This window comes from Branchiostoma belcheri, unplaced genomic scaffold (assembly GCF_001625305.1).
Source record: "Branchiostoma belcheri isolate BF01 breed outbred unplaced genomic scaffold, Haploidv18h27 scaffold46, whole genome shotgun sequence".
In the NCBI taxonomy this organism is placed as follows: domain Eukaryota; kingdom Metazoa; phylum Chordata; class Leptocardii; order Amphioxiformes; family Branchiostomatidae; genus Branchiostoma; species Branchiostoma belcheri.
This window is the reverse complement of record NW_017804087.1, coordinates 1460957-1487604: the sequence shown is the minus strand read 5'-3', so window position 1 is coordinate 1487604 and position 26648 is coordinate 1460957. Positions and strand designations below refer to the sequence as shown.

The 26648-nt window shown below is 39.7% G+C and overlaps 1 protein-coding gene across 8 annotated transcripts in view; it reads left to right on the top strand.

Moving 5' to 3' along the window:
* LOC109478941 (collagen alpha-1(I) chain-like) overlaps positions 1-24803 on the top strand; it is a 111151-nt gene extending 86348 nt beyond the window's left edge. For 3 of the 8 annotated variants that reach the window (XM_019780755.1, XM_019780756.1, XM_019780748.1), the window contains 42 exons: positions 70-180; positions 678-909; positions 1417-1505; positions 1766-1867; positions 2415-2447; positions 3125-3151; positions 3454-3489; positions 4009-4116; positions 4640-4684; positions 5220-5402; positions 5822-5857; positions 6472-6516; positions 6823-6897; positions 7179-7196; positions 7746-7799; positions 8760-8804; positions 9540-9611; positions 9933-9968; positions 10360-10464; positions 11094-11129; positions 11413-11484; positions 11733-11768; positions 11928-11990; positions 12399-12530; positions 13057-13128; positions 13380-13424; positions 13556-13588; positions 13769-13822; positions 14029-14134; positions 14418-14443; positions 15670-15714; positions 16372-16416; positions 16707-16799; positions 17309-17506; positions 17815-17940; positions 18988-19014; positions 19800-19838; positions 20308-20379; positions 20770-20841; positions 21065-21262; positions 21883-22019; positions 22406-24803. In XM_019780755.1, coding sequence (XP_019636314.1) covers positions 70-180; positions 678-909; positions 1417-1505; positions 1766-1867; positions 2415-2447; positions 3125-3151; positions 3454-3489; positions 4009-4116; positions 4640-4684; positions 5220-5402; positions 5822-5857; positions 6472-6516; positions 6823-6897; positions 7179-7196; positions 7746-7799; positions 8760-8804; positions 9540-9611; positions 9933-9968; positions 10360-10464; positions 11094-11129; positions 11413-11484; positions 11733-11768; positions 11928-11990; positions 12399-12530; positions 13057-13128; positions 13380-13424; positions 13556-13588; positions 13769-13822; positions 14029-14134; positions 14418-14443; positions 15670-15714; positions 16372-16416; positions 16707-16799; positions 17309-17506; positions 17815-17940; positions 18988-19014; positions 19800-19838; positions 20308-20379; positions 20770-20841; positions 21065-21262; positions 21883-22019; positions 22406-22637 — 3411 coding nt within the window. In that variant the 3' untranslated portion in view covers positions 22638-24803. Of the gene's footprint in view, positions 1-69; positions 181-677; positions 910-1416; positions 1506-1765; positions 1868-2414; positions 2448-3124; positions 3152-3453; positions 3490-4008; positions 4117-4639; positions 4685-5219; positions 5403-5821; positions 5858-6471; positions 6517-6822; positions 6898-7178; positions 7197-7745; positions 7800-8759; positions 8805-9539; positions 9612-9932; positions 9969-10359; positions 10465-11093; positions 11130-11412; positions 11485-11732; positions 11769-11927; positions 11991-12398; positions 12531-13056; positions 13129-13379; positions 13425-13555; positions 13589-13768; positions 13823-14028; positions 14135-14417; positions 14444-15669; positions 15715-15794; positions 15831-16371; positions 16417-16706; positions 16800-17308; positions 17507-17814; positions 17941-18987; positions 19015-19799; positions 19839-20307; positions 20380-20769; positions 20842-21064; positions 21263-21882; positions 22020-22405 lie in introns of all 8 variants that reach the window. The other 5 variants (XM_019780750.1, XM_019780752.1, XM_019780754.1 and 2 more) reach the window with 5 other exon arrangements.
* The last annotated feature ends 1845 nt before the right edge of the window (positions 24804-26648 follow it).

Genomic DNA, 26648 nt, shown 5'->3' with positions numbered 1-26648 from the left:
GATGGCATTTTTCTACAGTAAAGTCTTTAACACAATGTTTAACATATTGTTACTGTATGTCCTGTCCAGGGTGCAGTGTCAGGCAGTGGAGATGGAGGAGAGGAGGGGACCATCATCACCATCCCTGGAACTGTCATCCCCGGCAGACCCAACACTCCGCATGCCACTCAGGAAACACCTGTGGGTAGTCATATTATAAACTGGTTCATGGTTTAAACTGCACATGCGAAGTCCCTAAGACAGGAACAAATTTACGACAGATGCACATTTCGTTACTGCTTGGACTATATAACGTTGACAGAACATAATGCACCTGCGCAACACCCAAAATTTTTCATGGTTTTCGGTGGATGTTCGGTCAACATTCTCCCATCAGAATTTCGCCTGTTGCAGACAATATCTTTCCTGATACAGTATTTGAAAACTACATTTAGATGGGATATCATCCTCCAAAATGCAAATACGACCTTAAGCAAGATGGCCGTATCACCTGTGAAGGTTACAGGCCAAAGCAAATTTTAAAGAAAGCAAGTTTTTAGACAACTAACTTAACCAATGGTAAAAATTTCCAATGGTCAGTTTTTTCTTTTACTGGATTCATGCAAATGTGATTTGGACTAGTACATATTCGTTGAAGTACATGTAACATTGTTTTCTTGGATTGCCTTTTTTATTAGGTTGACGGCCCAGACGTGAATGAGCCGTACCCAGACACCAGTAACATGGAGCGGCATGACGGGGACACCACCGGCTGGCCAGAGCTGCCTGAGGGTGGGGGGAACACGCCAGGTCTGCCTGGTCTGCCCGGCGTGCCTGGACCCAAGGGAGCCACTGGGCCTCAGGGTCCACCTGGACTGAGGGGGCAGAAGGGAGAACCGGGAGATACCACTCTAGTCGAGGGGCCGATAGGTGAGGGGAGGAAAAATGTCACAAATTTTGAAAAAATTCTTAGAGGAGTAGATTGGACTAGGCAAACAGTGATGGTAATACAGTAATTATTTTTGTTATACTTTTCCTTAATACATACATGTATGTATTATAATATATATGCTAGGTAGAGATTGCAGCCTAGCAAAATCGCCAATTATACTGGAAGAGATCCCGAATAGAGTCTTTGTCATCAGATATTGTGACCAGAATGCTTTTAATGTGTTAGGATGGTCTCTCATTCTCAGTTTCAAGTCAATCGATTGATCTTAAGTGACATGAATCAAAGCTGAAAAGTTCTGACCATATTTTAAGGGAATGTTGTAAAATTTACAGGCTCCAGAGTGGGATCTCAACCCATGGAATTGCCGATTATACTGGCAGAGATAAAGCCTGATCACGATCTCTGTTGATGGAGATTCCAATTGGGATCTCTATGGGTGGAGTCAGCGATCTTTACCCTAACATATCATGTTTCTTTGTATACAGGTATACCAGGTGAACGTGGTCTGCAAGGCTTACCTGGAACCCCAGGTGAGGCTGGACCTGTGGGACCACCTGGTGAGAGAGGACCCAAGGTGAGAGTCAGACACTTCATCTAGTAGTAGGCATCCTTCCATCTCAAGAGATAAATGGTAACACACAAGGTCTGGTGTTGTGGCCGTGTGCAGCATATTCTATGGCTTATCTGTGTCAGTCTTATCTTTGCATGAATTATCTGTATTGTACAACCACCATTCAGTGTCTCGAGCGCAAGATATTAATGAGTGTAACACACCAGCTTTAATAACAAGAATGGAATTGTGTTGAATGGTAAAGAATGTTTTTGTGTTATCAGGGTGAGAGAGGAGAAGCCGGACTGAAGGGTGACCCAGGAGTGGGACTGACCGGCCCGCCTGGTCCACCTGGACCTCCAGGAGTGGTCACTGTCGGGGAAGACGTGAGTTTCATAATCATAATCATAGCCAACATTCAAGTCCATTCTAAACAAACTGGTCGCCTAAGCATAATGCTTCTAGATAGGTTTTCCTAAACAATGTTAACATAGGAAACCAGGTAGTCAAACACAAGACTTGCTGTAGTGGACAAAATACTGCTTTTTAGCAGAGATTTGCATTTGTGATGTAACTGGCAGCAGCAATTAAAACATAAAGAAGTTAACATGCTTTACAGAAATGTAGTTAGTTGAGATGAAGAATAAGCTGTAACAGATGTACTAAAAGATAGCTTTTTTGATTTTTTAAAAATTTTTAGCCACTTTGTTTCGATAATCCCTACCATCCATACAACTGAATTGGTTGTTGGAATAGATGGCTGGAGCTTTTTTTATTTTTCGTTCACATTTTCATGATTTTTTACTTTTATTTTCACACCATCCCATTTCCACCCTGCAACGTGTTTTTGTGCATGTCTGTCCATGGTGCTGTCCATACCCCCCTCCCACTGCACCCCCTCCCCACTCCACATCACTCATTATGTATGCACAGGATCAGGTGATCTCTGGAACCCCAGGGTCAAAGGTGAGTTTAGGCACCGCCACACGATGCACAAAATCCCACAACACTGAAACGTGCTAACATTTCATTGATACACACCTTCAAAACAAGCTGTCCATATTTTTTTAAAAGAACAATGATTTTTTTTTTCGACCACAACGTGATGTTTATCTACATGAACATTTCTATATACAACTCCCTGGTTTTATTTTTGACAAAAACTACTCCAAAAAGCTTTTAGCTAAACTTTGAGTAATTTTTCATTAATTTGATAACCATATTAGAACAGGAGCAGACTGAGAAATAATTCAGCAAGGGAATTAGATGGCAATAACTGTAACCCACCTAATTATAACGGACTAATGATGTGTAATACGTAATACAGTATTCCAACAAACTAATCTGACTGATCAGTAGCTAGTATATAGTGTATAAATCATTAAAATTATGCTTTGGTCCAATAACAGATAACATGGAACCTTACCAATCTTAGCTTTAAAACTCTCCAATATTTATGTGTTTGCAGTGGGTTGATTGCTTCTATATGTATAAATGTACCTGCATGTGCAAAATGATTATTCCTGTTTTGAAACTCGTGCTGTTTTTGCCAGTGATTCTGATTCACCTTTGTGATGGTTTTTGTGGTTTAATGCTGCCACCTAGAGCTTGTTGCATGAACTGCATGTGTGTTTGTTTTACAGGGAGCACCCGGAGCGCCTGGCCTGCCGGTAATTACAGCATTTTGTTTTCAACTGAGCAAATAGATCTGGGTTTGTTGGGCTGATAAATGATATTGATTATTAATTTACTACATGTATTTTAATGTGAAAATGTTGTGGGACCTTTTTGATGCATGCTAAAATGTTCCAAATGTGCTAAAGGGATTCACTGAAGAACGTGGAAAAAAATTATGAATTTTGTAAGAGTATCTTTTTTATCATAACCCCTGTTTGTTGATTGATTGTGTTTTGTTGGTTTGGCTTGCTCTGTAACCATGCTGTGCTTGCGAATGCCTGCTTCCTGCATGTAGGGTTTGCCAGGACCAGCCGGTATCACTGGAGCAAAGGTATGCATGATTCTGGACTTCACAGACACAGAACTGCATTTTGTTAATTACTATAAGCCAATACAAGTGCTAGACTGAAATTGTCCATTTTGATACACTCAGCCAATGTCATGATATGAGCGATCGCCATGACGTCACAGCCAGAGCAAAAAGCGGGTGACAGATCCGTGATTTGCCTGTGGATAATTTGCATATGTCTTCAAATAATTTGCATGTAGATGATGTAAACAAAAACTGTGATCGCTGATATAGACTGGCTGTGTTGTCCTGTTCCCTATGGGAATGAGGCTTCTTTTGGAGAAAATATTGTCACCACCTTCTTTTCAATACCGGTAGCTGTTATTACATAGTTAATTATGTATCTTTTATTACTTTTTTTTAATACGAATTAATACAATATTCCGTGAAACAAGCACCTGAAGTACATGTACATTTTGTAGATAGAGGATAAACTTAAAAGAGATCATTGATGTCATCTTTCAAAGATACAACTAACTGATGACCTGTGTCTTTGCCTAGGGAGAGCCAGGAGAGTCTATTGCTGGAGTTGCTGGTCCACCAGGACCACCTGGGCCTCCTGGACTACCTGGCCCTCCAGGACCTTCTAATGGCTTTGTACCAGAAACAGTGCGTATCTCATAGTATGCTCTTACACCATGTACCTTTTCAACATTCTGTTGTCTTCTTTTCCATACCACATGACCAGGTAGCTCAGTGTGTCTCTTGACAAAATTATCAAGACTAGTGCAAAGTTTCGTTGAACATGGTGACAATGCAATGTCCCCCAGATTGTAAGATAAAAAACATTCAGGCGGCCATAGAGAGGTGGACATTTGCTGTTATTATGGTGATGAAGAAAAATTTTGCATAGTTGAATTTGTAAGAGGGAGAACGTTTGGAGACTCCTAACTTCAAAAATAGTGCCAATAGTTGGGTTTCTGTTAGCAATCTTTTTGTATACAAATACTCAGTGGAAAAGAACACATGATGGTGGAAAGGCGTTGAATGCCTTGTGGAGTTATGATAATGCAGATTGCAGTTGTTTGACCTGCATTAATTTGTGATGACATGACAAGCATTTGACAGCCTGAAGCATGATGGCCACAGAGCAATGATGCATGTTTTTGCTTCTCTTTTGTCTAAATATTAGGCCATTATAGGACTTGAGGGCTCGGGATATGAGTTTGCTGGACAGGTAAGACTGTTGAATGAAATAAACCTTACCGTACTATTTGTCACTAAATAGCTAAGACCTACAGTAGATATGCATGTCCTAGAACTCACATGTTTGTGTAAGCTAAAAGCTAATCATGTTTGATAGCTTTTGCAAATGTTGCACTGGTTAAAACTTTTAATTGTCAGATTAAAAAAGTGGGAATGAAGTATTTCTAATCATAATGGATCAAACTAATCATGCAAATTCTTTCACTGATGGTGCTGTCACATTCATTGTAGACTATCATACAACTTTCATGATTTTTCAAGCAGGCTGTGACAGAATCAACAGTGGTCAGACGGTACTTTCTGTCACCAAGCAGCTAAATGTCGTACAACACAGGCACGAATGTCCTAAGAATGCCTTCAGTTTGTGATCATACTATAATCGTACATGTACATGTACAAAAATAATGGGACTCGGACCTTAGTTGTTCCAAGTGATTTACCACAGATGTAAGTCAAACTTCTAAGCTCTACATTTTGTACCACTTCTTTTCCTTCCTAAATCCCAGGGTGTAAGCGGCCCCCCTGGACCTCCCGGACCACCCGGTATCCCCGGACTGCCCGGCCCGCCCGGTCTACCCGGTCTGCCAGGGAAACCAGGTACCTTCGGCACAGGGAACATCACTAACGGCATCCAGGGTCCTCCTGGAAGGGACGGACTGGACGGACTTACTGGACCACCTGGGCTGCCGGTATGTATTACTTTAACTAGCATTGGTAGGTTAGCCTGGGTACCATCCTACTGGTATGCCGGGGCTCCCACACTCGCTTCCCTAGCTAACAAGTTATAAGCGAAGCGAGAGAAGCCCCGGTATACAAGTAGGATGGTACCCAGGCTATTGGTAGATGATCTTGACTTGAAAAAGTTTTTTAGTAGTACATGTATTTAGAGAATGGGAATGTTCTGTATTGGCTGTCAAATGCTACATAATACTCATTTTTGTGCATTGATAAAAGCAAAATTGTCCAAACTTGTCAAACATTAAGCCAGTGACTGGGAAAAGAAAAGGTGTAAGAAACAATATAGCCTACTAACAAATAGAGATTGGAGATATTGTTCCTTGATTTGTTTCAATACATTTATTTATCATTTCCACCTTTTTTCTTCCAGGGCCTGCCAGGACAAGATGGACTGATAGGACCTAAGGTCAGTCTACTGAAGGGAGGAGTTTTCATGATACTGATATGTTTATTCATCCCATAAGCCTGTGAATAATGTCACATCCTGTAACTAGTCACCCCCAGCATACCATATCACATCTGTATCATGTCTTAACACGTCCCAGCAGCAATTTTTTGTACAACAGATTTGACATTTTGAGTAGCACCAAAGTTGTCTTTGCAGCAGCAAAATATTTACAGCAGCAACTTACTTCACAAACTGTATGTACCTGTATTGCATTCAATGTTTGCTCATTTCATTCAAAGAATCCCTGTGCCGTCACATGTGCTCCTCTGTAGTTTCAGTATGGCAATGTTGCTGTAATACTTTATGATAACATACCTGTAATACATTGATATACATGTATGATTGCATCAACTACTAAATGGACTGTGCCATAATATCAGAGCCATTCCCTCCATAACAGTTTTTAATTCCTTTGAAGTCCTGCTGATGAAATGTGTTGCCCCAGTAGCTGATACATGTATTTGTGTACTGACTTTGATGTTGCCATGTGATGTTACCTTGTGCCCCTGTGTACTAGCATGTCTTTCCCTTGTAACCATGGAAACCTGCCCTTGTATTAACTGCATGTACAGGGTGAAGCAGGGGCACCTGGGATTCAGGGGTCAGCAGGGAGTAAGGTAAGATAGTCAGAGATAGTTGTATCAGAACGTACAGTGTCATGTTTTTTGCCACCTTTCGGCTTTCACTGTGAAATCAATTCCCCTCCAAAATAAATGAATTCACAAATATTCACAGATGTACAAGAATGTTAAACATTGACATTTGACACCAGTGAACCACTGGTGGCAGTATCTGAATGAAATGTGATGAAAATGTATAAATATTATCAAAATAGATTAAGTCCCTCAGCTGATTGATAACAGTGTGCATAAGAAAAATCTTTCTAAGGTCATTCTGAGAAACCTGTTGCCATGTTGTTTTAGGGAGAACCTGGCCAGCCTGGACTGCCCGGTCCACCTGGACCCCCCGGACCTTCTGGTGGTGGTGGAGGGATATTTGTGAGTCTGATCTATTAAATTTGTAGATAGACTATTGTACATCCATATTGATTCAGACATTCAGACAAGTGTTTCATGTTGAGGCAGCTATCTGAAATATACACCAGGTATTCCTTTTTTCAAAGTGGCTGATAAGGAGTAACAAATGGAGCTGACCAACAAGTCTTATGATGGAATTTCTTAAATTATTGTTAATTAACTTATTGAAACAAGTACAATGTAGATGTTATATGTTTATATCAAGAGTAACAATAGTGACTGTCCTTTTTCTGTGGTTTCAGGGATTTGGTGGTTCATCGGTAAGTATCTCAAACTGCAAACTCTATTAAGCCCCATATATTCACTACATACATACCGGTACATGTATGTTTAGGTAAGCGTGTCAGACTTAGCACAAGTGCCTACAGCCATTATAGAAGGATCCAGACAATAAACTGCATAGAAAATAAACCAGTCCAATTATAGATTAGGAGTTGAACCCTATTTAACTGCTTTAAGTTCCTTTTGCATTTGTTGCTCACAGCTCACACTTTGCACAATCTCTTAGCTTCCTGCTCAAACCGGTCTCTGTTATACATTTTTAGTGCAATGCAGCAGTTAGCTATCACATCCCATGTAATATTGTGCCATGCATTTCTTGTGCACTTCAAACCACATGCCATGTCATTTACATGTAACGTTATGTATGTACATGTATGCATCACAGCTTAACCTATGCCTCAGAATGCTTGTCTATGTTCCTGCTCATCTTGAACAAAGCTCCATCCCATTGCATAGTGTGTGCTTTACTGTATAAGCCCTGCTTGTAGCACTTCTCCCTGCTCAGCTGCTAGTCTGCACACTTACAGGGGGGTCCTGGACCTGCAGGGGAGCCTGGGATACCCGGAAACCCAGGGCAGAAGGTGATGATGGGAAATGGGATGTGGAAGTTGTAGGAAGATCTGTAACGTTAGAAGTACTTGTAGATTGACTTGTAGGTGCTTTAACTCTGCTAACACCTTCTTTTCACTAAAGGCTGTGACTGCTGAGTGACTTGACAGATTGCTCATATTACAAAGTCAAGAGTAGTCAAACAAGTCCAATTTTGCATTCGCTCAGCGATCACCATCTAGTAGAAGGGGACTGTAATGCCTCTAAAATGTGGTGCTACATTTCTAGGTCACCAGTATATCTCAGTGTAGCAAGTTTGCTGACCGAATTTCATGTTAAATACAGTGCAGCTCGTACATTGAGCCAGAGGACTTTGATTGAGATAGTCAAATGTCCACTTTGGTTCCTCTAAGTACATGCATGAGGTCCTGAAGAAATTAGTGATATGTCTGACTTGACTAACTTAACCACATACCACATCATAACGCATTGTGGGAATGTCTTATTTCTAACTCTGTAAGAAAACATAGTTGTGCAATTTCTCCTTTGAAACATTTTTTGCATGGTGGCTCTGGTAATATTTTCAGCATGGTTTAGTATAGATATGAATGTTAGTTAGACTCAGTATTGTTTTATCATAAAATTTTTGCATAGTGCATGGGGAATATTTCCAACTGTACACAAGACATAAAGGTTTATATTTAGTTTTGTACATAAACGAATGTACAATGTATATCTTTGGCTGCTGTAACCTGGTAGCAAACATGTATTTCTACAGACAATGCTAGCAGGTTGAATTTGGAAAAATTCCCCAATAGGAGCTGTTAAATGTGTTTATGATTTATTAAAAGAATGCAAGTGAACTTGATGTACATGTTTTTGCATATTTAGCAATGCTGTAGCTGGCATAATGTTTCCACAAAGCGTATGATTTATTGCTAAAGCCTGCCATTGGCTGCTGTGTTTTAATTCAATTAACAACTTATCCGTAGGGTGAACAGGGAACAGCAGGACCAGAGGGCCCACAAGGATCACCTGTAAGTGGAACCCTCTAGGAGACATTCTAACCAACACACACATTACTGAAAACAATATACTAGTAATTGACATATTAACTTGTTAATTCAATATAGCAATGTAATAGTACAATTAGAGCTGTGTACCTAAACAAATTTTAGGTACAGGTACAGGTACAGGTACACAGGTTTAGGTACAGGTCCGGACCTGAACCTGTACCTGAACAATTCGACCAATTTATATGGTCTTCTGAACTCCTTCAATAACAAAAAAACATAAATGAACTTGATAGTTAAGGTTTATTCTTTGTTTATGGCGAATGCTCAGATAAAATATAGGCAAAACTAAGTGTTTTGTTTTCATGAACACGCTGTCCTTACACAGGGACCCATTGTTAACCACCTTTATACACATTTGAGGTCACAAATAGGCATAAGATTGGTGTGAAATTGTTTAGGTACAGTACCGGTACTGGGGGAGTAGGTATTTTGGACCTGTACCTAATCAATTTTTCCGGTACAGTATCGGTACTGCGTACCGGTACACAGCTCTAAGTACAATACATCAAACTATTAAATACCGGTATTGATGACTTAAATGTGATAAGTGTTGGAACTCTGTGTAATATGTGTAGTTATCACACCCGTATCAAGCGTTATCAGGGATCAGGTATGACATAAGTGTTTACAGAGTGGCATCTACATGTGTAAGTGTTGTTGTTAAACCCTGTACTTTGTTGTGCTGTGTGTTTACAGGGTTTACCAGGACCAGTTGGACCACGTGGACCAAAGGGAGATGCAGGAGAGGCTGGCATAGTGGGACCTCAGGTGGGTTACATGTATTTCGATCAATCAGTTAACCAATCGGTTAATCAATCAGTTAATCAAATGGTTTAAATTGATAAAATAAAATTGCTGAATTGTGTCCTTTTGTACAAAATGTACATGTATTGCACTTGGTTTACAAGACATTACAGCATTATTTACTTAGAGTTATAAGTTAAGATTTGCTTTCAAGGTTTAAAGATACTTTTAGTTCACCTTCAGTAAAATTTATTTATTTATATTTGGGCATTCTTGTAAATCTTCCAATTGCACATTCACATGTAACAGGGTTTGAAAAAATGTATTGCATGATTTTTTTCACAGGGACCCAAAGGTGACATGGGACCAAGAGGACCACCTGTAAGTATAAGTTTGCTCAGAAATAACCATAGGACAATAAAAGACGAAACTGCTATTGGAAGAAGACAGTTGTTCTATATAAGTGTAGTTGGAGCTGTTGATAGCAGAGCTGACGTAACTCATTGATAACTAAATAAATGTTGTTTTCCCTTGTGCTGCATTATTCTGACTGTTTGTGATCTACATGAACCATAAAGAGGTTTGTGAAATCAAGATTTTGTTGATCACAGGCAAATATATTCATGTGTGCATAAAAGCGTAAACTCTGGCATTAAACTGGATATATATAGAGAGTGTCTAGTTTTTTTAACCTTTAGCATACTGAAGTAGCTTAAAATTCAATGGATCTTTTGCTTATGCTGGCTAAAAATATGCTGTTTCCTGCTAACAGGGTGAAGCTGGCCGTGATGGTGTGGGTCTCCCCGGACCTCCTGGCCCACCCGGACCCCCCGGACTGCCCGGAACTATCTCTGTACTCCCCGGAGATGACGAAATGGTACAAAAAGTGTTCTCTTTTTTAAGTAAATGGTCCACTCCAGTATTGGTTGCTGTGGTTTAGTGAAAGTTCTCATATTGATCTAATCAAATATGCAATAGCCTAGTTACCAAACCTAGTTCAGCTGCCAAGTCTCTTCCATGCTCTAGCAGAGGAGAAAAAAAGACTCCGCTGCTGGGATAGGCTTGGTAACCTCATTGGTATTGGTGGCTTGCGATCATGCAGTTTAAAAGTGCCACAGCAAGCTGATTATGACTCAGATTGCACAGAGTGTGCATGTTTGTAAAAAAGCAACTGCCAGTAGATAGCATATGTTGGTTTCAGGTTCAGGCTTAGAGATATATAAAAAGAAAGTTGTTACAAGAAGTTTTTGAGGACAAAAATGGATACTAGTAGCTATGTTGGATCATTTTATAGTGCTGCAAATACTTTTTGATTTGCTGTGATACAAAAAGAGGCAGTTATGAAAAATATTGCATGGTTTTTGAAGGTTTGCTGCTGTGTGATTACACTGTAGAAATGCCTGATAGTTTCTGGCTGTGTTGATGAGATGATTGCATATGAATGTTGTCCTGCTGTGTTCTCACCTGTTATGCTTGCACCGTTTGTTGTGCACATTTTGCATGCAGACTGTCAGCCCTGGCTTTCCACCAGTGGGAGGAGAGGTGAGATTTGGTTCTATTTCATACAAAATTTGCCTGGTATCCAGTCTTGTCTAGCTTACATCTTGGTTTATAGCCAAACTTGAACAGGCATGGATACCAGGCAAGTGATTTTTGTAAACATACAGTACATATTAAGTATCAGTGGATAACAAAGTTCTTTGTATACCACCAAATGTTGAAACTACTTAGTATTTGTGTATTATGTAATAGTAGTGAGTGAGATATTGGATATTGACTATGCCATGATGCTGTACTATGATTGACGTCCTCCTGTCTTCTTCAGGGTGAGATGACCGATGGTTTTACTGGAGGAGTGATTGGACCAGCTGGGCCTGAGGGACCACGGGGACCTCCGGTATGTAATGTAGAGAGAGAAGCACTGATACAGATTACAACCACTTCACCCTATCTGGTAACTGAGATTTTCCATGTACTTTTTATGTCCTGATCTGTGAGCTGGAAGCTGGAAGGTCACAAAAACCCAAAATACTTCGACCCCAGAAGTCTTGTTACAAGTTACCATGTAGTTTCATCATCTTAAGAATACAGTTTTTGTCTGTTAAGGTTTGTTGCATCCAGCTAAATTGTTTCTTTGTTTTTCAGGGAATTGCTGGACCTCCTGGACCAATCGGCAGACCTGTAAGATATTTCTGCAATGTTTCTAACAAGTTTTTAGAACTATTGTCCCTGACTTTTATGTGAAGTCTTTTGAGAAATGGAACTTGGAAGTGTCTTTTGCAGGTATTGCTTTGATGCACTGCTTATTACAATGTTGTTTTGTGTTTCTTGTTTCCCCAGGGAGAACCCGGTTTACCTGGTGAGAGGGGAGAGAAGGGAGATTCAGGAGAGGCAGGACGTAAGGTACGTACATTCAAAGCCCAAACTATTGAAACACAAGTAAACACACAAAGAGACTCACCATACTCTGTACACAATGGTAAAAATTAATGATAAAATACAAAGAAATTGTTAGTCAAGCACACCTGGATAGATTTTGAAAACTGTTAGATGTTTCCAGTTAGCACCCACAAGTCACTGATGATGAAAAGTAGTGGATGCTACTAGAATCATCTAACAGTTTTCATAATCTTTCCAGTTGCTTGAATACTGTTTTCTTATGTATCTCATTACCTTGATGTCTAACCTTAATTGATTAAGTAGAAAACAACTTATAATTGCCTAAGTCTTAAGGTCAAGGAATTGAATTTAAAAGCAAACTAGATTTAATGTTTAACTGATTGCTGATGTACATTTTCTTACCTCCCACAGGGAGACCGTGGGGAGCCTGGTCCTGCTGTGACAGTAGATGGAGATGTGCTGCAGATCAAGGGGGCAAAGGGAGAACCAGGATTGGAAGGAGTGGCAGGATTTCCTGGCAAGAAGGGTGAACCTGGGGATGCTGTGAGTTGATTGTGCTTCCTGTTAATAAGCATGCGGGGTATTGTCTGTATAACCATGAGTACAATGTCTGTATAATTGGGTTTCATAGAGAACTTTATTGACACAACAAAAGTACAGCGACTTTCGTAAGGTCTGTAACTAGACATACAAACAGACACGTGGGTACATAAGAATTAACCTACGTACAAGACAATGAATCAACTTATCCTACGTGTTCTAAGGTCTAAACATTCTTTACCTATCATACCATGATGTGATGATTACATAAGCACATTTTATGGCTGCAGATTGAATAAAAAGAACAGTTCTTTCAGAGATGTCCTGCCTTCTATTGCAAGCACTCTTCTTGAGGCAATAAAAGAAATGTCCCCCAAATCTACCTGCTGTAGCAACATTTATGCCATTCAGAACTACAATTGGCCACTATCCACAAAGAGTTCCTCTCGCATAGTTAGGAGTGTAGATTATAGAATGATATATCTGTGATAAAACTCATATAGGATAATTGTGTACTTGTCTCTCACAGGGTGTCCGTGGACCAGAGGGTCCTGTAGGACCAAAGGGTATGATAGGTGAAGTGGGATTCCCTGGGAGAATGGTAAGTTTGACTTTTAGCAGTACCAGTAGTAGTACTAGTAGACTGGTTTATTCATTTCTTCATTTCATGAATATTTGAAAGTGACTACATGAATTTTTTCACTCACATAAAAAAGATGATGTACATGTATCAGAAATTTAAAATACTTGTAGGGTTGTATGATTGATAACTTTTGCTTTAGTAATATTTTTTGTATAATTTTTTTTTATTTTAAAGGTTGTACAGTATGAACTGTATGTTGTTTCTTACAGGGTATTCCTGGTGTCAGAGGTCAGAAGGGAGAGAGGGGTGACACAGTAAGTGATGAAAATGTTCCCTTTTGGTTACTAATGGTAGCAGATGGTAACGTTGTCTTTGGTAGGAATGTAATTGTGAATATGTTGTGTACATGGTTGTCGCCACTCACCATAAAATGTTAACCTTGCAGGGCACTGGCTTACCTGGACCCCCTGGCCCTCCTGTAAGTATCATACAATATTTCACGTAAATAAGTACCTCATTTGTTTGGTTATTTAAAAGGTTTTTACTCATCGCCTCTGATAAGAGTATTTAAAGTATTTTAAAGTTCCAGTGTAGATCCCCTGTAGAATTGGTGATTTTACCCTTTATTTGACCTTGAGAATGATTTTGTTTTCCTCAGGGTCCTCCAGGCCTGCCCAGTGGTGCTTCTTTCCCAGCTGGCAGCTTCCCTGTGGTAAGTCTACTGTGTTTGTCCTTTTTGTGTGGCCTTGCCAGTGTAGAATTCTGATTCAATGTTCAAACATGGTTTTATGTCTTTGGGGCTTCCTAGTTTCACGTATACAGGTCAAACTATTCTCCTATACACATGTATGTCCTTGACAAAGTGTTTCTTTGAATAGAGTTATTTTGCAATCTACAACATTGTTGTTGTCTCTGCAGCTCCAAAAAGGAGAGAAGGGAGACATCGGACCGTCTGGCCCACCAGGCCCTCCTGGTCCACCTGGGTCTTTGGCTTCTGGACCTGGACTGTCGTTTGGTGGTGCAGGTGGGTGGTCAAAGATTTAGGTTTTAGAAGATTTATGCGTTGCTGAACGCTGTATAAAAAATGTCCGAAGAAAAAATATGGCAGTGGTGCCTAACATTTTTGCAATCTTTCTTGTGTACTTTAAACAACTTAAGTGCAAGTTTACCATTTAAACAACATATGCTGTAATGACTTACTTGTATATATATATTGTGCTAAAAGAGTAGTAGACATTAAGCGGTCAAAATCATTTTTTGAGATTGCTCAGGAAATCCAAATCAAACTGCTATTGTGTCCTTTTCAGGAGTCATCGGGCCTGCTGGACCAAAGGTTTGAAAACTATTTACACAATATATTTTTTCCACTGGTACATATACAGCTGCTTCATTTAGGTTTATACATGTGTGTAGTTTCCCTTGTTTAACATGCAGTGTGGTGTTCCTGCACTATCTTACACTGTTGTGAATAATTTTAGATGGAAGCCTATAGTATAGTATTGACTACATGTAGCTTCACAAGCAGATGTAACTTCACTGTAGCACTCTGCCACTTGCAGTAATGTGTATGGCTTTTGCAAGTCCCTGGCATGACACGTTGTAGGTTTGCTAGGTGCTCTCCAAGAACGTGTTGTGTGTTTCCAAAGGTGTTGGGAAAGTTTACAAGCAGTAATTAGTTTGAAAAGTTTCTCAGCATCGAGCCAGTTCTTGGAACAAATCTAGTATTTTGTAATCAGCCTTTAGCTTAGCCTATAGTCCAAGCTGTATTGGAAGGCTTGTTAAAAAGCATGCAAATATTTTAACTAGCTTATATTAGCTGTACCTAGCATGGTCCTTCTTACTGCTTGCCCTGTCCTGTCTCTTTACTAAAGTCTTGAACTAATCTTTCTCTGCCATTTCACCCCGTTCCCTGCTTGCTTACTAACCAACTGAAATGTAAAGCAGCATGGGAAAAGATGCCTGATGTCATGCCCGTGGTAAGACTGGTAGAGATCGTAACTACACTGGGTTTCTTCAACTTTGGGAAGTCCTTGGGTTGGAGAAGTCTAGTCTAGGGACTCAGTCTACCAGTCTTAGCCTGAGATTGTTGAAGCTTGAAGCTTGTGGATGCATCTTGTGGCAAACATTGTAACAGATATGTTAAGGTCAAGAAAAATTGATTTATTGAATGATTCAGATTGGGATAACTTTGAATGAAAGGAATAATTGAGATGTAATTTTAAAATTGCATGCTGCACTGAAGAAAATCGCTCTCTGTTCTTTGTAATGTGCCAGTAGATCCTTGGTTGTAGAGTAGAGAGAACCTTGCTGATTACAACCTTGCTTGTTCTTACTTGCAACCAATCTTCCTACTGCACGCTCTTGAACCCCACTGCCGCGGATTTTTCTCTACTGCACGTGTGAAACCCCCCACTACTGTCAACTTGGACTATCCCCCCACATCCTGGCTCGGTCTCAACTCTTGTTCACACCGGATTACTACGTCCGTTGGGCGGCAACTCTCCCAACTCTCCCAACCCTGCACCTTGTACCTCCCACCTGCACCTTCCCATCATGCAGGGGGAAAAGGGGATGATGGGAATCAGAGGACCATTAGGGCGACAGGTAAATGGTTTAGTTTTTTTGTGTAGTGGCCTGTAGTCCTGTGACTGAACTGTTGTTGTTGTGATCGTGTTGTCATTCAGGGTGAGAAGGGAGACTCGGGACTGCCAGGATTTGAGGTAAGGATGTCGCAGAAGCTGCGGATGTGGTGTTTGGAAAGTTTGGAGTATGGAACGCCTTCAAGTGTTGTTACTGTTACTGTGTTTCTCTATTGCAAAATTGTAACTTGACACAGGTCCATGTGTTATCCTGTTGAGCAAAAATCCCCGTACTGTGGTAAGGAGTCGAATATTTAGTGTCGGCCATGGAGATGACAAAGAAGTCACTACTGGAATTCCAGTACTAATTTTATGTAATTCTTAGACTTAATGTTATAGCGTTACAATGCTGCCTAGTATACATTTTCCCACTCACTCCAATATGGCAACAGGCATGCAGATAGCAGGAAATTAAAGACAGGAAATGAAATACCCTTTTCTGGGACCTTTGACCTAAATTCCTGTCCATGTCCCTGATGTGCCAAGCATGTGGAAATAAATATGGAAACACAAACACACAAACAGACACTGAAAAAATCATTGGGTTTCATCGAGCATTCTATGCTTTCTATGCATCAAAACATGTTGCTCATATACATGTCTGCACTTGTCTGTTTTACAGGGAAGGAAAGGAGAGATTGGCTTGCCAGGCAGAAAAGGAGATACGGTATGTCAACCTTGGGCCTTATCTATCTTTAGTTAGTTTAATACCTACATTCATTTGTAGGAAAGTGTTGCAAGCAAATAAGGAAAGTGTTGACAGGCAAATAAGCCTGTACAATATAAATAGTATCAGTACTTGATTCTATAGGACGTTAAAGAACGGTGCCAGTAGGGGTACATCACAGTGTGAATGGATGGAAACTTACAGTGAAGTCTTATGTAGCTTGTACCTACTGCACAAAACAAGTGTTTTGATTAAATGCAACAAAGTTTAACAAATGTTTTGTACAACAGGGACTGCCAGGTCCTCCAGGTGCACCAGGTGGTGGGTTCTTCGGAGGCAGTGGACAGGTGGTGCAGGGTCCTACAGGCCCTCCTGGTCCTCAGGTAACGTTTCTGGACAATCTTGGACATTATTAGCCTCTACCAGGCTTTGGAAGTGGCAGGAAAGAGAAGAAATTGTCAATTTGGACAATTTCTACTCTTTCCAGCCACTTCCTGAAGCCTGCTAGGGGCTAGGACATTGTAGTAAAATGATGGGTTCTGTCCTTGGTGCTGAATTAGTGGTAGCTCTAACTGGTGCTGAAATGCCATCACTAAGTACCAGTAGTCGTTTTTATAACTGTTTTGTTCTGCATTAGAAACAATAGTCCTTCTGCTAGATCATTCTGCCAACAGAAGCCTCTTGAGACAACTGTCTACAGCCGCCATGCTTTTACCGACGCCCGCAGATGATTGATTGATTGATTGATTGATAAATAATTTGATTAACTAGCATAATATTTTCATGCAACAAAATGACTTGAAGATGACATCATTTCTTCTCTACCACATTGTACATTGTCATGATGAATTTTCATTTCTCAAATTGATTTTTTCTTCACGCCATACTGTAGGGTCCCCGTGGGCCTCCCGGCTTCCCCGGCCGCGGCCCGTCTGGTCCCCCCGGCCCCCGTGGTCCGCCCGGCCCAGCAGGGATCGGAGCGCCCGGCTTACCCGGCCCCCCCGGCAGACCTGGACAGCCTGGAGCCAGCATCGGCAGTGGCATCATGGGACCTCCCGGGCCTCCTGGGCCGCCTGGTCGGGCTGCTGGGGTGAGGATGGAACATCAGTTAGCAATTTTAGTATCTTTTATGTAGTTTTAGTAATGAGGAAAAAGCTCCTTAGCAACATAGATGTTTGATAAATCTATATTCTAAATTTCATGTCAATCCACTGGCATAAGTGTCATGAATCAAAGTTGAAAAGTTCTGACTGTCTTACTTTATCAAAAATCAGTGATTCTGCTGGCAGAGATCCTGATAGGAGTTCTTGTCAACAAAGACTCGGATCAGGGTCTCTTTTCATAGAATTTTCCAACCCAACACAGTAGTAAACCCTGAAATTTGTTTTTTTTTTACAGATTATCACCTTCAATAGTGAAAGCCAATTGTTGCGTTCCCCACCGTCTTCGTCCGGTACTCTGGCCTTCATCGCTGACACAGAACAGCTGTACCTGAGAGTACGGGACGGCTGGCAAATCATCCTGGTAAGGGCTGCGCACCCCTTTTGATGAAGTGGTACCTTCCATAACATTTGTTTTTTGTTAATTTGTAAAACTCAACAATACCATATGTCTGCACTGTCATTGTTAATTGTAGTTTGTCTAATGTTTTTAAAGAAGAAACAAAGTCAGTTGAGTTGTATTTGTAACACAGAATCCTCCAGGTTGAAATATGTTGGCACACTTCATTTTCCACAGAATCTTTGTCTTGTAAAGTCATGTACCTTTTTGTTGTTTTGATTGCTTTGATTTTATGTTGTTTTGATGTTTGCAACACATAGATTTAAGTTCACGTTGTGTTAAGTTTGAATTTTGTTTCCTTGCCACCTTGTACTTTTTGTTGTCACAATGCTTAACCTTGTCTTCCTCTCTACTGTCATAAACCTCCGGGTTCTTTTTACTTTGCATTCTTAAATTGACTCAACTGATGAAAAAAACAGCTTAATATATATTTGCAGCACTTGAAACAACAGCCAAATAATCAAACTCATTGGCAGTTTATGTAACTAATGTTGCTTTTCAATATCAGCACCATGTAAAAGAGTAAAAACTCATTCTACACAGTGTCCACCTTTCTGCCTTTTTGCCTCTCAAGACAGACAAAAATTTTGCCCATTCTGTCATCTTTGACAGACAAAATTCGGAGTAAAGATATGGAAAAAGATGTCATTAAACTAAGCTTAATCTACCAGCAAAATTTTCCCCTCAAAATGCAGGAAACAGCAGGTATTAAGATTTCAAATTTTTTCCGGACTAAGCTACACAACTTCCCGATTTGATACAGAAGGCATCTCATTTTTTCAGTAAAATGCAATAATAGGACAAAAAAGTGATGAGCTACTAGCCAAATGGCCCACCAGACCCTTTAGGAAGAATTGTTCGAAAGTGTGTATGACTCAAATTATGACAAATTTGGTAAAAGACAATGTGAAAGAATGAAGACAGCCTTGTTAGGGATGTTGACATACGCAGGATAGGCTCAATGATGGTCTTCTTCCCTCTCTTCCCCCCTTTGCATTCTGGGTACCAAAGACACAACCCTTGAGACCGACAGTTCAGGTACACCTCTGTCCACCCTGTTCTTCTCCAGTAATGTCGAATGTTTAAAGACATGAAAAACCAATGACACTGAAATACAACAGTTTCTGAATATAGTCAAATGCATTATTCAATGAACAAAGATGTTTGGACAAAAAATACGCTCTTTTGATATTAGGGAACATCAAATTAAGAACTGGAAGGATTATTTGTAAGATTTAATGTTCTCTGACATCGGAATAGTGTGTTTTTTGGCCAAACGTCTTTGTTCATTTGATGATGCCTACCATGTTTGACTATGTCAGGAATTGTCGTATTTCATTGTCATTGGTTAAAAGGATGGTCTTTTATAGACTTGAAAATCTTAGCTAACACTGGAGATACACATTGTTAAAGGTAAAAGCATGGATTAAGAAAACAAGGTAATGCTAAAAGAGTTTTAATAAGTTGGGATAAGTTTTATGGTCCTAAAACTCATTATTGTGTTACTGAATGTTGAACTCTCATCTCAAGAGATAAGAAAGATTTACTTTTCAGCATGAAATACCATTTCTAATGCATGGCCCAGTCTAAAGTATTGAAATTATTACATTGGCTTCAAAAGGTCACATAAAGCTTTGTGATAATGTTAAACTGCTTGCTTGACTTCAATGAAGGAATGGAAGCTATGTTAACTGGTTAATTTTGCTTCTTCCCTGCCAAAGGAGTACTAGCAATGCTACGACAAATCATCACGGTTACCATGGTAACAGACATTTTTTGTCCCTCACATTTTGACAGCCATCTTGTTTTGTCTTTCGACACAGGTTGGAAAGATCATGTCCATCCCTGAAAGGCCACCAATAGTGAGTATATCATCATACAAGGCTGTAACATGGAATGTGCCACTAGCCACTTAGTAGTCTACAATACCACTCTGACCTTATTCAAAACTTTCTTAGTTACTAAGTAGAGAAACACCTAAAACCTACAACTGGTGAAATGTCTAGAAATGTAACATTCTTAATCAACTCAGCTGCATGCATGAGCTTTTGTTTGCAATATGATTTGGGACATCTTTTTTTCTGTCTGACGTTGTTGAGAAATGGTGTAACACTTCTCTAGGACTGTTTGGATGTGGTTTTGCGCATTGAGTTGCATCTGTGTCATGATTTTGCCTCCTTGCATTTTGGTAACTGATTTCTGTGTACCTCTGACAGCATCAGTGTGATTTTTGTGCAACCAAACTCGTAACATGGCTGTTATGTTTGCTCCGCATGAAATGTTTGTTTGCTTTCAACTTGCTTCAACCCCCCACCCCTGCCCATATCCTAGCAACCTGAGGCTTCGGCTGAAAACCCAGGGCATGCCAACAACGGGTTCAACAATGGATTCTTTGGATCAGAAGTAAGGCTGCCACCATTTGTCTGTATGCTGCAGTGTCTAATTGATATGTGCATACTTAACTTTTGCAAGTACATGTATTGCTGAATCTAAGGCTGTGCCAACCCTCAATTCTAAGATAAAAATTAAATTTTTTGGAGTAGCTATAGAAATATTAAATTGGAAAGAACAGTTTTGAAGCTTAGAGTCCAAGTGTTATGTCATAAAATAGCATGCTTACCTAAGCATTCCTGATACCAAAATAATTAAGTGGTAGTTGATAGATCATTCCCATATTGCAGTTGATGTCTTTTCTACGAGCTAATCGGGTCACCATTTTTCTAAACTAGAAGCTCCCATGATCAAGTTACACACTGTCTATGCACTTAGTCATATCTGTACTTCTCATTACAGGTGGATGCTCCCACTGTACAGCTGGTAGGGTCACCTGATGATGGTGGTTTGGGCAAGGCTACTGGGAAAATGGTATGTAGTCATGTAGTGAAACAACTCTGATAGCTGTGTTAGATATTAGTTGAACTTAAATTGTTCATGATCGTGTGTATTCTCTTGATGGGGCAATGATTTGAGCACATGATGAAATTTACAATGTTGCTACATGCAGCTTTAAGCAGCTAACACATTGACTTGTTGCACTTAAGAATTGAGCTTGTTAAAAACACACAACAAATATGTTTCATCTCCACAGTTACACCTGATTGCCCTGAACGAGCCGATGACAGGGAACATGTACGGTATCCGTGGAGCAGACTTTAAGTGTTTCCAGCAGGCGCGGCAGGCAGGTCTGCGGGGGACGTACCGAGCCTTCCTGTCATCCAAGGTGCAGGACCTCAGCTCTGTGGTCAGCAGAGGAGACAGGGACGGGATACCCATTGTCAACCTCAAGGTCAGATTCTGTCAAGTTTTGTTCTGTCAAGTTTAGGCTCTGTCAAGTTCAGGTCGTGTCAAGTTCAGGTTGTGTCAAGTTCAGTTTGTGTCAAGTTTAGGTTGTGTCAAGTTTAGGTTGTGTCAAGTTCAGGTTGTGTCAAGTTTAGGTTGTGTCAAGTTCAGGTTGTGTCAAGTTTAGGTTGTGTCAAGTTCAGGATGTGTCAAGTTCAGGTTGTGTCTAGTCCGGGCTCTCAATTTTTGGGTCTATCAAGTTCAGGCTCTGTCAAGCTTTGACTGTCAATTTCAAGGTTCTAATGTCATGTTCAGGCTCTATGAAATTCAGCTTCTGTCAAGTAGCTGTAGTCATTTAGAGTTGTGAATTTCTTGTTTTATTCATTGATTTGAATTTCTAATTGATTCTGTGCATATTCCTTTCCTCTCATGGCAGTCTGTGGGGAGACAATTTTGAACTCCAATTTGACCTTCCTGTCAGTCTGTATAACTATGGATGTGCTGTACAAGGAGATAGACATACTTATCTACTAAAAACAAAACTTCATACACACAGGAGTAAAGCATGTAACTACAGTTAGTCAATGCTATTTATGTCTGAAGAACATGCTTGTTATTAACACACAGGACGAGATTCTGTTCCCATCTTGGAACTCCATATTTGAGGGTGAGAGACAGACCAACAAGTACAAGGGAGGAGCCTTTGACATCAACACTGCCATCTACACCTTCAACGGGACACAGCCGCTTCTCAACCCTACATGGTGAGAGATAGAGTCCTAAACTTGAAGCATTATACTGAGAATCATGTCGTACCTGGATCCTGATATTCTTCAAGATTTTAAATTGTAAGAAGTCAGCAATTCAGCCATTTAGGCTGCCACAGACTTTTAACCTGTATGTTTATGTGAATGAATAAAACCAGTCATCTGATAACGTTTGATAAAGGTGTTCTGGCCCATGTGATAATCAGCTGTATCACACGGGGGTTTATCAGTTATCACACGGGCTTCCAAAAGTTTCATACCAAAAGTTCCATACCATAATTCAACCGTGTTTTGCTTGTACTGCATGTACCACTTTTGAAAATGTTACCTTTCTAGTTTCTTTGAGATTTGCTCACTAAGATTTGTGCCGACTTGTTTTCCAGGCCGCACAAGCGAATCTGGCACGGTACAAACATGGACGGCCAGCGTCTCGGCGACCACTTCTGCAGCGCCTGGCGGGAAAACGACGTCAGCTACGTCGGCATGGCGTCCTCTCTCCAGACCGGCCTGCTACTAGGACAGGAGCAGTACAGCTGCTCTAGTTCCTACATCGTACTCTGCATAGAAAACACCCACAAAAGGCACCACAGACTTTATAACTTTAGGAGGAAGTAGTTAAAACCCTTGTCTTCATACCCTCAGTTTTGTATATTATTTGACACCCTTGTATGTATGAAGAACTAGGCTGATATGAGGACGACGTATACGGTAGTCCAGCCCTTGTAGTTTTACATGTATATTTGTTGGAATATATTGGGGGATTGTGAGAACTACACAACAGTACACAGATTTATACGCTTGTCTGGCTGGATGGAAGCTCTTGTGCTTGTTGCAGAGAGAAACAGTTGATAGTGTAGCTTGAAATTTGAATTTTAACTGAAAAATATAGAAGTGTTCTTTAGTCTGGCCATAACATGTTGGTACAGTATAAGCCGTTTCACTGTTTGAACTTTGCATGTGAGATGTAAAAGTTGAAAGCCCCTTAGTTTATGAACAGTTCTTGTCTAAACCATGTTTTAGACTATGTGCCATTTTAGACTTGTTTTGTTTAAATCTCAGGGGCCTTCACTGTAACATATTATACACTGTGCATGCACAGTTCAAACTTTTGAACTTACTGAAACACCATCATAATGTGAGCTCAGTGTATTATATAATTAATTTTACTGTGCCAAAATCTAGTATTTGTAAAACATATATATTAGTCAAGACTATTCGGTAATGTTTTGATAGGTTTCCAATGAAGTAGAAAGTATGGAAATTGTTTTGTTGATTTGGATGACAGCACTATTTTTAGGTAAAAAGGGTTTTTGTTTTTTAAGCTGACTCAATTTTTTATAGCGTAGATCATCTTACCAAAACCTTTTGTCATTCCATGACCAGAAAAAAAAGACTCTCAAAATATGAATAACCGATAGTGATAGTAGAATGTACATGTGCAAGTTTTATTAGATGTCATTCAGGGTAGTTTACTTTTTAAAAACATGTTCAAAAAATCTTTGAGGAAGAAAAAGTTGATCACGTAAGAATAAGGAGACTGTTAGACGATTTGCAAGGGAAAATTGTATGAAATCAAGGCAACTAACTTATAGGAACTTGGGAACAACAATGATCATTGGTCAGTATTTTACCATACCTCAATTGTTGGAAAATAAAAATTAGATTGATAAAACAACTTACAGTTCACATACAGGTAACATGTACTTGAGTAAATATTGTAAACAGAGACTACAGTAAGGCTGTTTTCTTTACCAAATTTTGTCAGTTATTAATAAGTAAATCTCGCATCTTGCCATTGTACATTGTAGTTCAGACCTACAGTGTAGGTACTTATACTACATTGTACGTTTTGCGCTCAACCAAGACAAGGAACTTATCTATGTTTAATACATGTACTAGGTTATTATAGACTAGTTTTATCTCTCACAACTTTCACAAAGGTGCTATCACTACATATAACCTCTCAGTATTCAATATAATGTATCTATATATATGATAATGGTGCTTGTTTATAACTTAGACAATTTTTACTGGTTATATAATACACTGTATATGCAACAGTGCTTTAGTATTATACAAACTCCAACAGTATGTTTTCTACATGTTAGTTTTGAGTAATGTTACAAATGTTATACATTGTAGTTTGTTTTTTTAACTCTGGATCGTAAAAACGTTTGTTTTTGATGTTATGTGTTTTGTGAGTGGATATAGTGTAAGGATCAGAGGACAATCGAGTTAATGAGGTTTTTGCAAAGGTTTTAGCTTTAAGGTGACTAAAACTGTATATACATGTATACTTCATGGATATATTAGTTGCCAATCCTATATTAATTGAAGTAATCCTGACTTTGAAATTGTAACGTAGAAGTCCAAATAGTGTACGCCTATTGACTGTAAAAGCAGATACATGTGTTTACATAATGTTGGTTCACCTCTAGTCCACTATGCACCATTTTGATCTTGTTCATCACATACTAAAGATTATTTTCTTCTTATACACGTACCTCATATCGTTTTTAGATGTTCACGGTTTGAGTTCCTTCTATATTAGCATCTATTTTGTCTTGAAACATGTTTTTAATGGTTGAGTTTGTCCTGATATTGTTTGAAGCTTGTAGACTACCCTAAGTTATTTTAGCTCCTAATTTGAACATTACAGCAGTAACCATGATTATTGTGAAGTGTCCTTTGCACTATGAAGGATATTTTGTCATTGTCAATTCAGCTGTGTAAGTGAAATGTATTATTTTAATGATATTAATAAAGGACACTACACACAGATATTGTATAATTTTGTTCCGAAAATAGTTTCATCAGGTTGGTAGAACATACTAGGTTATTTATGTTTACCGAAGGAAAACATATTGTTTTTACTCAGTTTCTTCCTCCTCTTCTGTTCCAAACACTAACTTCTGACCTGGCCAATGATGATGAACATTTTTGTCTCTTGGCCTTTGACTGACTTTAGAGCTAATGCTACATTTAATTTTTGGGTGAGGGTAGTTGATCATGAATCTAGAGGTTGCCTCCCTGGGCATAGAAAATTAGGAATAGAAACCTGCAATTGTTATACATGATAGCTTATAAATGCCTGGATAGAGCATCTTCAAGTAGAAATTTGGAGGGAAATCAAATTGTTTTCCTGGCTGCCCTTTTCTGTTACAAACTGCTTCCCTAACTTAGTGGCAGACAGTTTGCGAGAGAAACTATGAAGCGAGGAAAACGTTTTGACTTAGCCTCCTAACATCTGCTTGGAGATAATATGAGATAACATGGCGGAGATAGAGCGAAGGCGTGTGCACAAGAAAGTCGGCCTTGAGCAGAGGAGTTCAAAGTTATCATATTTCCACAAGATTGTGGTAATGAGGAAACGCCAGACATGAATTCTGTCAAACAAAGTGTGAAAACCAGGTAAATTTGGCGTAACGCATCAAAGATGGCGGAGTGACAGTATACAATTAATACATGTAATAGTCGGGTTGCTGTTTAGACATAGGTGCAAAACATTTTAAAAATGGTTAAATTTATAAAAACTCTGCAGTATGGTGTGTAAAATGAGTCATTCTTTGTATCTATACATGTATTTGACAAATAGAATTAAACCTGAGAAGTACAGAAATGAAATTCAGTTCAACAACGAAATATTTTTCTTGTCTCTTAAATCCCGAGAATTTCAATAACTTGTGGCTTATTATTTCACTTTAAATGTATCAAAAATAAAACAACCAGTTTTCGGCGTGTTAACCCGTGGAAAAAGTCATAATGTGAAAAATTCCGAAAAAAGTTGAAACCCCCTTACGAGTTTCCGAGGTTTGCCCATTCCCAAATAGCTCAAATCCGCGAGTGGGCTAAATCTCCTAACTGTTACAGGTGGTCCCGATTTCTCACTTCCGGGTTTGACAGGCCGAAATTAGGGTCTCTTGGGGGTTACCAATATTACTTGTTTGAAACACAAATATTTATTTTTCTAGAAAACGCTAAGTATTATCAATAACTTCTCAGCGGTTCTGTCGTACGTTTTATATTGTCTACAAACCCCACCGAAAAGAAAAGCCGTACGTTGAAGTTTTTGTCGTATTTTTCGGTGAGTTCATGGTCTCCGAGTTTGCAGAATGCACAATTTTCTGAGAAACTAGCGGCGATGCCGCGGCAACAGGAAATGGCTATTCTCAAAGTACAGTTGTTTGTATCGCGGAATACAACAGAAATTGAGCCATATTAGCCATATTTCTACCACAGATAACTTAATCTAATGTTATACAAACTTTTTATTACTTCATTTTTAAGAAAAGGTGCAGTAATAGGGGATAAGCTGGGTGTCTTCGGCGGGTTGGAAGGCCCCGCGCGGCCGGCGGTTGTTAGCAGCCGGCCCGGCGAGGCCGCCCGGTTCCACCACCGGCGGAAAAACAAGAAATTTGCCAGCAGAAATTGTGACTAAAATTCCTCTAAGTTAGTAACCTGGATAGTACCGCGGGTCAGGGTGATTTCTTCTCGGTCCACTAGCGACAGTAGCCCGTCGAATCCAACCGGTTGACAGAGAGAAACGCGGCGGCACAGGTGTACTGCACCGATAGCCGGTGGGATATTATCCGGCCCGCGCCCGTACTTCTGAGTGGCTACTAGCAG